Below are 12,664 nucleotides of genomic sequence, written 5' to 3'. Positions count from 1 at the left end.
GCTGCAATTACCCCATGGGGTAGCAAATAAACACACTAAACCAGAGGCAATATAGTGAAAACGTTGTATTGTGACATGCTTTTTCAGTTCAAAATGTTGAAAGCATTTTTTTTTTTATTGAACAAATTATTAAATCCTACATGCAAAATTCTGAAAGCCTACACTACATGTTAAAACAGCTGAACACATCCTATTCACACTTTATCTTGGGATCTTTCAAACGACAACTAACAGTCTATTAATATAACTATGACCAGCAGACTAATTTGGATGGACTTTTTTAGCTCTTGAAAATACTCTATACAAGAGCACTAGTAATTCATTCACTTTTATTTTTTTTTTATTTTGATCACAAACACTATACAATCTGTATTGTAGGTGTTAAAACATGTATTTTCTTTAAAAAAGTTTAAGAAGTATTAAAACAGTTTTAACAGTGATAAAGTAGGCTTTATTCCAATTATTTGTGTTCAATTATTCAACACCAATTTTTAGAATACCTAAATCTACTAAGACCTACTTCTTTTGGACCTGTGCCATCTGTTCTACCAGGTAACTTCCCAAATTATGAAATTTATAATTTTCATCCTTAAAAATAAATTGTTGGAATTATTTCTGAAGATGGCAGTGCTTAGACCCAGCCCACACATTTTATAAATATGTTACAACTACACACAGCACACAGCTTCACAGTTCATGCGATAGGCAGTGTCTAAAAAATCAGTTACTAACTTCCAAAAACATTTAAATATCTACGGTATTTAAACACAGTGTTTTCTAGTTCCTCATAAGAAAAGTAAGCTGTAAACATTTTTACCTTTAGTTCATGCCTTGTTTTTTAGGTAATGTGGTCTTATTTTGTTGGTTTGTTGGGGTTTTTTTTAAGTCTACAACCATTGTTGGAATAAATCTGTGTTCCCAAAAATATTACATTCCATGGATAAAGCACAAGTCTATTATATAACCATGTGATACAGATACAGAAAATGAACTACTGTATTCAAAAACATAAAAGTAAAGATACTAAAGCAGTCCATAGCTGTTAGAGCTGATGCTTTCAGAATACAGACCAACATTGTGACACTAAAAATGTTCAAAAATAAGGCCTCTGAAATAAATATTTCCATTCTTTAAAAAAAGATATAATAAAAATGTACATCACATGGTCAATGTAGGTATAAAAAGCACTAAGTTAAACCATTCTGGATGATGTATCTGAAGTAAAATGGCCTAGGTTTTGCTTCTGCCGACGTCCTCTATTATTTTTGGGGCATTTCCTGTTAAAAAAAAAGAAGAGAGAAATAGGAAAGGAGGGCTGATTTTATATATGCCACCTATAATTATGCCGAACAATCATGCATTGACTCAATTTTTTTGTACTGAACAATAGCAAGGAGTCTATGATCTGTGCTGACAAGTGGGGCACTCCTGCTCTTAGGTACTGGACTCTGACCTGGGAATGTCTGAGATCAAGCAGAAGGGAGCCCTGCTTGACCTTGAGACTGAAAGCAGCAAGGTCCTGCATCCTTCAGCCTTGATCCAGCAAACACGTTCCACAGGGAATGATTGCATTAGCTTTACTTGATACATATTTCATATTTAAAACCCAGTGGATGGTGAGACTGGATCAATCAGCCTTTTGAAGTGCTGGACCTCCAGGTGCCTTGCTGCTCGCTGCAGCCCCTGAGACAGAGCCCACCCAGGTCTCTCTGTGGTGTGACTCTGGCAGTCCCTTTCTTGGGGCCAGACACAGAACTAAAAGGATTCACAAAAGCCAGCAATCCTGCATGGAATGGCAATTAGCCAAGGCAATGAACAATGGAGCATTCCTGTTGGGATGCAGCAAGATGTGAGAGACTGAGAGCTGGGCAATGGTCATACAGAGGCTGAAAGAGGAGCTGACCCATAGCCTTCCACACCACTGCTTTGGCCAGCGGGCTGTTCAGTGAAAAAAGGAATGACATCAATTGCATGAGCCAAGTAACTCTTTTAGATGTGCAGGTGGTGTTTTACACATGTGCTAATGTCTGTTATGTTGAACTTTACAAGGGATACAGGGAAAAAGGCCTGTATTGTTAATTCACTGTGTCTCTCTATATCACTGAGTTTTGGAAGCCTTAAACTAATGCAGTAGCAGAAAGTTTTATAGCCCAATGTAAGTGGAGCTGAAAAAGTGAAGGACAACTTGAGGAGGAAAAGTCAAACTGTGGCATGGATGCCCAAGTGTAAGACTTAAGTACTTCATGCACCTATAAGGTAAAAAAGTCATCCTTTATCTATCTCAGAAACCTCAGTGTTTGTTTGGTTCAAGTCCTAGACCTGAATGCCTTGTCATCTAAAAGAACCCATGGCTCCCATTTGAGCTTTTACACAGTGTGACAATTTGAGACAACTTCTAGATGTCTCAAAATGTGCTTGTGTGTCTTTAAGTTTCACAAAACAGGTTCGCACCGTGACTGTCTAATAATGGGACTAAGTTGCACACTAATTTTCAGAAAGTGTATATGGTGTAAGGGGTACTTCTTTCTCTGTGTAACACCATTTAGAGTGGTACCACAGGGAACAGCACCTTGTTAGCCTCTCTGTTTCACTGGGTGGCAGCTGGGGATCATAGGTTCCACAAAATTTCAGCAATTAGGCCAGTGAAGGCCTAACAAAGTAGCTTAACTCTTGGATTCGTTTTAAGGCTGAACTGTTCTGCTGTGTGTTTGGTCTGGAGATTCAGAGTGGTTACTGGTGGTTTCTGAATTCAAATAAATTTGTCTTTAGTGACCAAAGAAACAAAGGGGCAGATAGGATGTTACATAATCATCCTGCTTCAGTCATCAGGTAGTTTTTAAGCACGTATTAAGCAAATAAAATGTTGGACATCATATAATTAAATACAGAAAAAGTATATCCATACAATGTGTAATTTTTCACTGTTTTTGTCTTTACCTACCTGGTTATGCACATGACAATTGCAACTATAATGGCAATCTGTACAGCTCCAATTATTGCTGCAATAAGGACATGTGTAAGCTTTTGTCTGCTTGGGACAACATAAAGAATACTAAAGTCTGTCTTTTCACAGTGCTGTCCAGTATATCCTGATTCACACCTGAAAAAGAAAGGGAATATTTCATGGAATCTGTAATTTGACAGCACCCCAGTGATTTGCAGATGAAATGAGAAATCCAAGGTGACTCCAGCTGAGAAAGAGCTGATGAGAGGTGCATGTGTGCTAATGCTTGGGTAAGGGAATGGTTTGGATCTGTGTGGCAAGAGAAGAGACAGAGCAAGTAGATATGATCTGCTTTTTCTGGATAAGGTTACTAGTGGCCCTTTTTGAAAACACACCAGCATGGGGAAGACCCTGATTTGTCAAAAGAAATATGTGGGTCATTATTATATTGGTACAATATTTAGGAAGAGTGTAGCAACTGGGTGGAACAAGTAGGCGCTTGAAAGACAAGTAGACAAGCTAAATTAAATGCAAGAATCATGCTCACGAAACACAGCGAGAGCACAGCTCATTCAGCTCCATTGTCAATATGGGACAGAAGTGACAAAGAGGAAGGGGAACCTTGAAATATGGATTGAAAATCCACCTTGAAAAAAGAAGACCCCTTTTCAAGCTGCAACCTAGAGAAGTGGAATCTTGAAAAAAGAAGAAAAAAGAAGATCCCTTTTCAATTTGCGACCTAGAGAAGTGGAATCTTGCAAAATCTACTGGACAAGACCAGCACCAAACCCCCTCCTGCCTTGTGGCTGAGCCAGAATTTGATGGAGGTCAGCTTAGAAAACTCAATGGCTGTTCCAGTGAGAGTTCAAGGAAGAATCCAAAGTAATTTGCATGAGGTGGGGAAGAAATAGCTGGAACAGAAGAGAATCAGCTCTTTAAGTGGTAACTTGCCTGAGCAAAGCAGCAGTTAGCTCAATGAGAAGCTCAACAGAGGCTGTTCCTGAGCAGTGACGTGTTCCGGCAATGCAAGATGCGCCAGTGCAAACACACTCTGAAACAATCCATGTCTCAAGGCAAAAGAGGCTCAGGCACAAGAAAAGGCAAGAGCCACCCAAAACACTGAGATGAAGTCTGCAGAGTCACAGGCCACCACTTAGAACCCTGGGCAAGTTCCTAGTACAGCTGTCCTTTAGAATTGACTGACATGAATGCATCACTGTGGTCAACTGAATCATACAATTGGCCTCCAGCTCTGCAGCTGCAGAAGAAATACTCGCATGCAGGCAGAGCAACAATCATTTTGTAAACTGGATCTGACAAGCCCAAATGCAACACAAAATCAGACTCATCCATTCAAAAGCTTTGTGTTAGGGTAGGAATTAATTCTGTTTGGAGCAACAAAATAATTACACCAAAGACCTTTTTACAAATGCTAATGCAACTCCTAATCCCCCTCAGCATGCAGGGATAATAGTTGGGGTTTACATGTTCATAATCTTGTGACTCTACTTTCTCCAGCCATGAGCTGCTGTAAGGAGTTTTGGTTCAGGCACGAACCAAATTCCAGAAAGACTTGTTAAAGAAAACCCTCCATGTGGTAGAAGTGTGCCCAGTGGTAGGCAGGAAGGGAATAAAAAGAACTCTGCATAAGCATAAGAGAAGAATGAGGACAATGAACACACTGGTAATCATGCAAGAAAACACAGAAAGGGAGATGTCTCCTTGTTAGTCAAGAGGACTTAAATCTTATTGTTACTTTGCTTTTGTTTTTAATAAAGAAAGTAGCAGATGAAGTATTATCAGTGTGAGAGCTGCTTTAATGCAGAGGAGACAAAACAAGAGAGAGGAGGCACAAGGAATTCAAAGATGTTTTCTCAGAAACACCAAAATGACAGGAAATTATTTCTGAGAAATACTGAATGCAGGAGGAAAAGTGCTTGCATTAAGGATTACATAACAGCAGGATGAAGTACTAGTCACTAGTTTTCCACCTTAAACTAGTAGAACAGGTTTTAAAACATTCTGCTGCATAAATGTATAACAAGATAATATAGCATTAGTATAATAGCAAGATCAATAGAGGCCAGCAAGGATTTATCAAAATAAGCTGATTAGTCAATTAATTGATTTAGCATAAAGTTTAGATTTCTTTTTAAAGGGCTGGACTGTGTGTCCTTGACACAGCCTGCCATAAGGACAGGGCAGAACTGCACTGCACAAGGGGGGCAGCAGGAGACAGACCTGATCCCATCTGTGCAAAGGCTGCTAAACTCAATACTGTGCTACTGACTGCTACAAAACCTTCCTCCCACCTGCCTGCTGGCAGTCCTGGAGGACTGCTGTACAATAAGCAAGGAGATTCATTGCCCTCAGTGAAAGCAGAACTCAGAATTTGCTCTGCACAAATATTTTCTGCGGTTTTATAGGTCATCCGATACCTCACATACATTGCTGCTAGGAAATGAGGACCAAATTAAACAATGTAAATGCTAGATGCCTATGAGAACTGAGAGAATTTGAAAATAACAATTTGCCCTTAGCAATCATCATTATATTTTCCTTGCTGGAGAAAGAGAGAATTTTTTTCTCTGATAGAGGTACATGATTACTATGGTGGATTGATGTCTGTTATAAACTATTTGTTTCCTTAATAACTTGCTCCAGTAAGAAACATGCATAAAGCATGAGACCATCAGTACTTCAATAGCCAAGAAAAATCCAAAGGAGGTCTGATAGTCAGGGTCAAGAACTGATAGTCACAAATTCTGGGCTGGAACCACGTGAGGTTTGTTGTGCTAGGCTCAGCACTGACATATTATCCAGAATATTTAAATACATAGCTGAAGCTAGTAACAGTAAATGTAACTATAAAATAGAATTTAAAAGGTTGTTAAATTAATTAGATCCATCAAAACATTGCCTATCAATACTTACCAGAGTAATAATAAATATTTAAAAGATGGAATTTACACTGAATCATAAATTGATAGATTACTATAAGATTAGCACATTCCAACAAAAATTCTGAGAAAATAAAAATTAGATAATTCAGACAGGAATGTTTTCCTTGAAATACTGCTACTTTAAACATTTTAAGGACAAATACATTATGAATTGTGTTAAATACAGTTCTAGATCAAAAGATACCGTAATCAGATACTGTTGCCTAATGCCCAGCAAGATGATGGTGGGGGTGCACCCAGTTTCCCAAAAGAAGCAAAGCCATGTTGAGTTCTCTTGGTTTCAGACCAAAAGAAAACCAAATTAGTGCTATTGGAAAGCAGAAAATTAACAAGAAAGGGTCTTGTATGGTAAAAGAAATAATAGAAATTTTCAAGTGCTCAAGTTGACAACAATGCCATTTTGGGGCTTCCTGCTCTCTGATCTATCTGGAAACCCTTAAATCTTGGCAGTGCACAAAACACCTAAATATCATCAATCAATAAGGATCAAGGGAGAAAACGGTAAGAAATCCATTTGAAAGCATCAAATGGATTTACAGCTGAAGTTTCAAAAGCAAAGGAAAGCAAAGAGTTATGGCAGTTTCAGCCACATTAATCTGAAAGTACAAGCTTGCAAGATAAAAACTCAGGAGTGAAACCTCCTAATAAGTAGGGCACTGCACCTTATTGCAAAGTGGCCTTTTGCTATAAACAACTTTTAAAAAAAATAATAATAACAGCAACAACAACAATAATACAATTTTGGAGGAAAACAAAGATACACAATTCCATTGGTGAAATGTAAAGGAAAAAATTATCTGGGAGCTAAGGAATATTCATATACTCTGGAAAATACTGAAGGGCTTAGTACTGAGTGTTCTGAGTTGCTAGTTTACACTGTAGACAAAAGTTGTGGGCTAAAGAATATTTTGCAATTTTTTATTCTCTAGATAAGCCTATTAGTGTGAAAAACGGAAATAAATGTTAAAAATAAAGTATTGATTCTCTAGAGGGAGTTTATGACAGGAACAGTAAAATGTGCTGTTAAATAGCGTAAGAACAGGCTGAGGGGTCAGTGGGGAAAGAACAGTCACAGAGAGAAGCCATGCAAGGCAAAGGCATTGCTTTTTAATATGTTTCTGTTTTTCTTGGTTTTTTTAGCTCTGGATGTGATTCAGCAGCTGAAAATAAGAAGACAACACGGAGGCTACACTCCTCAGAGGGATTCAGGTTCTGATGTACCTGAGTGACCGAGCCTCTCCTCTGAGCACTATCTCCCTCCTGATGGGAGCAGCTGGTGCTGCCCAACAGCACAGGGATGCTCCTCCTGTGCCACTGCTTAGATATCACAAAGTGACACATGCTGTCATTATGCCTAGAGAGCATTTTGATTAAGCTTTACAGTGATTTCAATCAGATTTTGGAGACATGAAGGACTTACCGGCAGGAAGCCTTCTGAGTGGAATAAATGAACTCACATTTTCCATGTATACAGTAGCCATTGAAGCTTTCTGAACAAGGTATGTGGTTTCCAATGTAAATGTCTTCTCTTTGATCACTGGCATCTTGAAAAGAAATATACATAAAGAATTATACATGGGTCTATGATGTTAATTTAAAACTCTCAACCAGGAATAGCATATCCTTAAAAACTTGCAGTGAATAAAGGAATAGAGAATAATAAAGCAGAGGCTTAAGGGGGAAGTTTCAGAGGCACCTACAGAGATTTGCTAGAAGGTACTGCACTGGAAAATGATCCTCAGACACCTCTAAACATGCTTTTTAGATCATGTTTCTCAAAAAGGAGAAAAGTGTTTGTGACAGAAACAAACCAAAGTAGGAAGATCAGCAGAAGCTTTGTCAGTGGCACTGGGGCAAAGTGCTAATACATAGATACAGAGAGCTGTCTCCCATGTGCAAACAGATGAAAAAGAACCCTCTAAAAAGGATTAGAAAGATGTTGAACCACATTTTATAATTACTGGGTAGAAAACCACTTGATACAGCCCAAATCTGATTGGTACCACTGGTGGTTAAAGTTGAAATCAAACACACTTCAATAGCAGTCTTCCTCAGAGAAACATTTTTATGGAGAGAGAACTTAAAAATATTGAAATGTGTTTAGAACACCCATTCCTTTGGGAGCTGTGCTGGTTTTGGCTGAGATGGAGTTAACCTCCTTCACAGCAGCTGATGGAGTGCTGTGGCTTAGATTTCTGGCTGAAATAATAGTGGTAACACAACACTACTTTGGCTGTTGCTGAATGGAGCTCACACAGCATCAAGACTTCCTCTGCTTCTCACTCTGCTTCTCCCCTCAGCAAGAAGACTGGGAGTGGGCAAGCCTGGGAGGGGACATAGCCAGGACAGCTGACCCAAACTGGCCAAAGGAATGTCCCACACCGCATGACATCATGCTCAGCAATAAAAACAATAGTTTTGGTATTTCCAAGGTGGCAGTTGCTCAGAGGTTGGCTGGCCATCAGTCTGCTGATGGGATATTGTGAGTGGCAAATTTTGCATCTCTTGTTTATTTTTCCTCTTTTTCTTCACACCTTTGCTTCTAAAACTACCTTTAGCTTCACCAATTGAGTTTTTCTCATGTGTGCTTTCCTGATTCTTTCTTCCATCATCCTGAGGAAGGCTGGGATAGAGCAAGCAGCTGGTGGGCACCTAGCTGCTGTCCAGCTCAGCCCAGCACAGGAAGGCAGTCCCTTCTGCCCCAACATCTTTCATGCTTCTGTCGTGTTACCAAAACTACGCAAAGCTGTGCTCATTTTCTACCATTTTCCCCCCAAAATTTTTGGTAAAGAAGTCCTAAACACTTCTATAAGAAGCTGATATTCAAGCTGATATAAGAAGCTTAGTTAAAGAAGCTGATATTTCATAATGAAGAGGGATCTTAAGATGTGAGCGTAATTATAGAATTGTGTTCATTTCCATGGCAATAGACGATAGCTTCACAAAAAAAAAGACTATTAAGCAAAAGGGACAATGAAGAAGAAATCTCTTATACAATTGCAGATATTTGAAATTAAACCAGCAAGAAAGAGAATATAGTTTTACAAGACAAAAAGAGAGATATGCTGCTCTTTTAGGTTTTTTCCTGAAATGTCAGGAATGTATTTTATTTTGGTTCTGGAGAAAAAGCCTGTATTAGAGGTTGGGGCTTTTTAGATCTAAGGAAGCATGTTAATTCAGGGTGTTGTGAAGATACAGACAACTTAACACAAGGGAAAATTGTTGACTAATACTGACAGTGTGTCTACCACTGCACTGCTGGAATAGACTATGTGGTGACATGTCTAAGAGGAGAAAAGTGGGGATGTCTCATCCCAAAACTATAATCTCCCTCCTTTTCCAAGAATTTTATTACTGTCATATCTGGTCCAAATCAACCCTTGTAAGGAGCTACAGACTACAGACATATTAGTATGTTCAGAGAGCTGCACCCATCTGGTTTTAATACACAATGTGAGGCCCAGGGGAAAACTGAAAGGTGCATCCCCTGAAAAGAGGCCAGACAGCCACACACAGGTCAGAGGCAAAACTTACTTTAAGCAAGAGGGTGTTAAATGCAGGAGATGATTCCTAGTGTAAAATAGACATTTAACAGGAATTCCCTTTTAACAGGAATTAATTTTTAATGAGAGACACCTGCTAGACTGCTTCAGAGCTTCAAAGTGAAAGATGTAACTGGTGCAGGAGCCTTGAAAGAATGACTGGATATAGGCATTCAAAAACTTCACCAGAAGGAAGAGTCATGCATAAAAACTGAAACCCTGATGCTCATCTTGGTAGAACAAAACCACCAAGCCAGCTGAATCTGGGAAGACAGACCTTTCTGATGGAACTTTAGGTAGCCACTTGCACTGCAGGAGGAGACTGTCACAGTTCTAGAGGCTAAAAGATATTATCCATCCAGAGAACAGGGTTTAACAAGATTAACTCACAGGAACCAAAAGCAAAAGCAAACAGGTAGGAGTGTGGACTGTTCTCTTATCCTGCATGAAAAAAAATCAATTCAAAGAAGTTGAATTCAGGCTCTCACTATCTAAAGAGACCTGAGCACTGTATTAAAAAATTTCAAAGCAACCTTTTTCTCATGAAGCATACTCTCTCCATCCACATCATTTGCTGAATGCGAGACTGCACAAGCCATACACATTAATAATAATAATTATATACAATGGTTTTTCCACTAACTAGATTTCAAGGGCAATTTACATGCAATGAATAAAAGGCTGTTACCTCTTTGGAATAGGAACTGAAAGTGGTGTTTCATTACATAACATAATAAGATGTATATTGCATTTGTTGCCTTTTATACCTTCATAATGTAAGTGAAAATTGACATTAAATCACTCCAACTGGTACATCATATGCAGTGAAAATAAGAGAATTTGTGAAAAGAGAAAAATGTATGAAGCTTTTTGGCACTGAATGACTTTTCAAGAAGAACACAAGGAATGTTGAAAGCCATGTTGGGATGGCATTACTCAGGGAAGCCATGGGAGTGCAAAACAAGTATAATGACAGAAAAAACTGAACACCAGAGCTAACAGAGAAGGCAGCAACCCCTTGGAGCAAAACCTGCATTAAGACCAGAACTGAGGAGAAAAACAGTGAGTTATGTTCATTTGTGATTCCTTCCTGTGCAAAATAAAAGCACCCATTTTCAGACTGGATTCTCTTTTCAGGGAAATTCTCTTCCTCCCTGGGACCTGAATTAGAGATGCCACCACAAGACTGAAGAGGTTATTGCAACCTTCAGACTACTACTCACTCCTGCTCTTTCATGTGGCTACTAATGATGATGTAGCCACAAAAAGCCTGAGTTCAATCAAATGAGGTTTCAGAAGCCCTGGGGACAATGATAAAAAAATTTTGGAACAGATAGTGTTTCCCTTCAATCCTCCCAATAATGAGGGGAAACTTGAAACAAACAGGTGAGCCCAGGATGCCAATACCTTGCTCTGGGACTGGTGTTTCCACCAAAACTTTGGGGTTTTAAATGATGGAAGAGACAAGGTATGCTGGGGTTTGATGGAACCAACCTGTCCTGAGGGGTAAAATGACTTTTTGGGTGTAAGCTGGGAGGACCAAGAGGGGTTTAAACTAGGATTGATGGGGGAAGGGGATTCCAACATCATTATAGTAGGTAAGTCACATGGCATCACCTGAGGGTAGCAAGTGCTAGTGGGAACACTTCCACTGCTCCTGAGAGCATGGAGAGCTCAGGAACACATTTGAAATGCTTGAACACCAACACACACAGTATGAGAAACAAACAGGATGAACTAGAAGCACTGGTCAGCTCCCAGAGCTACAATATCACTGCTATTTGCATGAATTGGTAAAATGAGTCCCACAAGTGGGGTGTTGAGATGGAGGGCTCCAGGCTGTTCAGGAGCGACAGGCAGGGAGACAAGTTGGAGGTATCATGTTGTATGTAAGGGAGAGGCGATTGTACAGCACTCAGAGTTAGTGCTGATGTGGTTGGGAGCCTCTGGCTGAAGGCCACAGGGATGGAAAACAAGGAAATGTGGTAGTAGATGTCTACTACTGAGTGCCCTGCCAGGATGTGAGCACTGATGACATATTCTATAAGCAATTATGAGAAATCTCTGGATTGCTAGCCCTTGTCTTTATGGGAGATTTTTAACTTCCCACACATCACCTGGGAATATATAATATTGCTGTGATGAGCAGGACTTTCTTGACATTTTCAGGAGACAATAACTTCTTGTCAGTGGTACTCAGTGAGCCAAGCCTTCCTAGGCTTGCTATTTGTGAATAGAGGGCTCATGGAGGGTGTAATTTTAGGTGTCTTGGCCATAGTGACCATGAAATGGTTGAGTTTAATGGTTGAGCTCTCAGTGCAAAGAGAATAAAGGACACCAGCATTGCTACCCTTGATTTCAGCAGAAAAAACCTTTAAGCTATTCATGGAGCTCTTTAGCAGAGTATCCTGGCTATCTGCTTTGGAGGGGTCCATGAGTGCTGGTCAAGGTTTCAGAAGTGCCTTTAGAAGCACAGGAGCAGAAAATTCTGCTGCATTGTAAGTCAAGCAAGTGGGGTAGAAGACCAGCTTGACTGAACAGGGAACTCTTTGTGGAGCTCAAGAGGAAAGATAATTTGTATGGCCACTGGAAGTGAGATCAGGCTTCACAGGAAGAGTACAGAGCTGTGGTTTGTAGACAGAAAAGGCCAAAGCTCATTTTGAACTGAATCTGGCCATTGTTGTGTAAGATAACAAGAACAGCTTTTTCAAGTGTGTTACCAGCAACAGGAGGCCTAAAGAAAGCATTGGAGTGATCCTTGATGTGTATGATCATCTGACTAGCAGGGATGAAGAAAAAGTTGAGGCACTAAACGTCATTAAAAGGTAAGGTAGAGTTCATGTAGGTGAAACATTTTCAACCAATGTGATTCAGGATATTAGTTCACTGAAAATATTTTAAAACAACCTAACAAATACAGAATCATCCATTTTTCCCAGAAGTTAACAGAAAAGATGGAATCATGGCAGGGAAGCTTGTGCTATGTTATTTCATCAGGAATGTCACAGCTTGTCATCTTCTAGTAAAATCATTTTCCCAGCACTTGGAGGGAGTCCAATCCTGTGGCCACTGCACAGGGTACTGCTCAGCTGGGCATCTTAGAGGGATACAGCAGGCAAAACTTACAAATTATGCACCTCTTCCTGCTAGCCTTGCAACATGCTGCAAGAGAGAAACTGCTCACAGGCCTGTCTCAGTTACAGGAATCAGAGCTG

General features: G+C 39.7%; 1 protein-coding gene across 1 annotated transcript in view; it reads right to left on the bottom strand.

Annotated features, from left to right (window-relative positions):
• Positions 1 to 50: 50 nt before the first annotated feature.
• TMEFF1 (transmembrane protein with EGF like and two follistatin like domains 1) overlaps positions 51 to 12,664 on the bottom strand; it is a 113,303-nt gene continuing 100,689 nt past the window's right edge. The window contains exons 8-10 of the mRNA XM_066560688.1: positions 7,328 to 7,451; positions 2,942 to 3,100; positions 51 to 1,277 (exon numbers count right to left, since the gene is read on the bottom strand). Coding sequence (XP_066416785.1) covers positions 1,193 to 1,277; positions 2,942 to 3,100; positions 7,328 to 7,451 — 368 coding nt within the window. The 3' untranslated portion in view covers positions 51 to 1,192. The remainder of the gene's footprint in view (positions 1,278 to 2,941; positions 3,101 to 7,327; positions 7,452 to 12,664) is intronic.

Source organism: Molothrus aeneus, chromosome 1, assembly GCF_037042795.1.
Source record: "Molothrus aeneus isolate 106 chromosome 1, BPBGC_Maene_1.0, whole genome shotgun sequence".
NCBI classification, from domain to species: domain Eukaryota; kingdom Metazoa; phylum Chordata; class Aves; order Passeriformes; family Icteridae; genus Molothrus; species Molothrus aeneus.
This window is presented reverse-complemented; position numbering and strand designations above follow the sequence as displayed.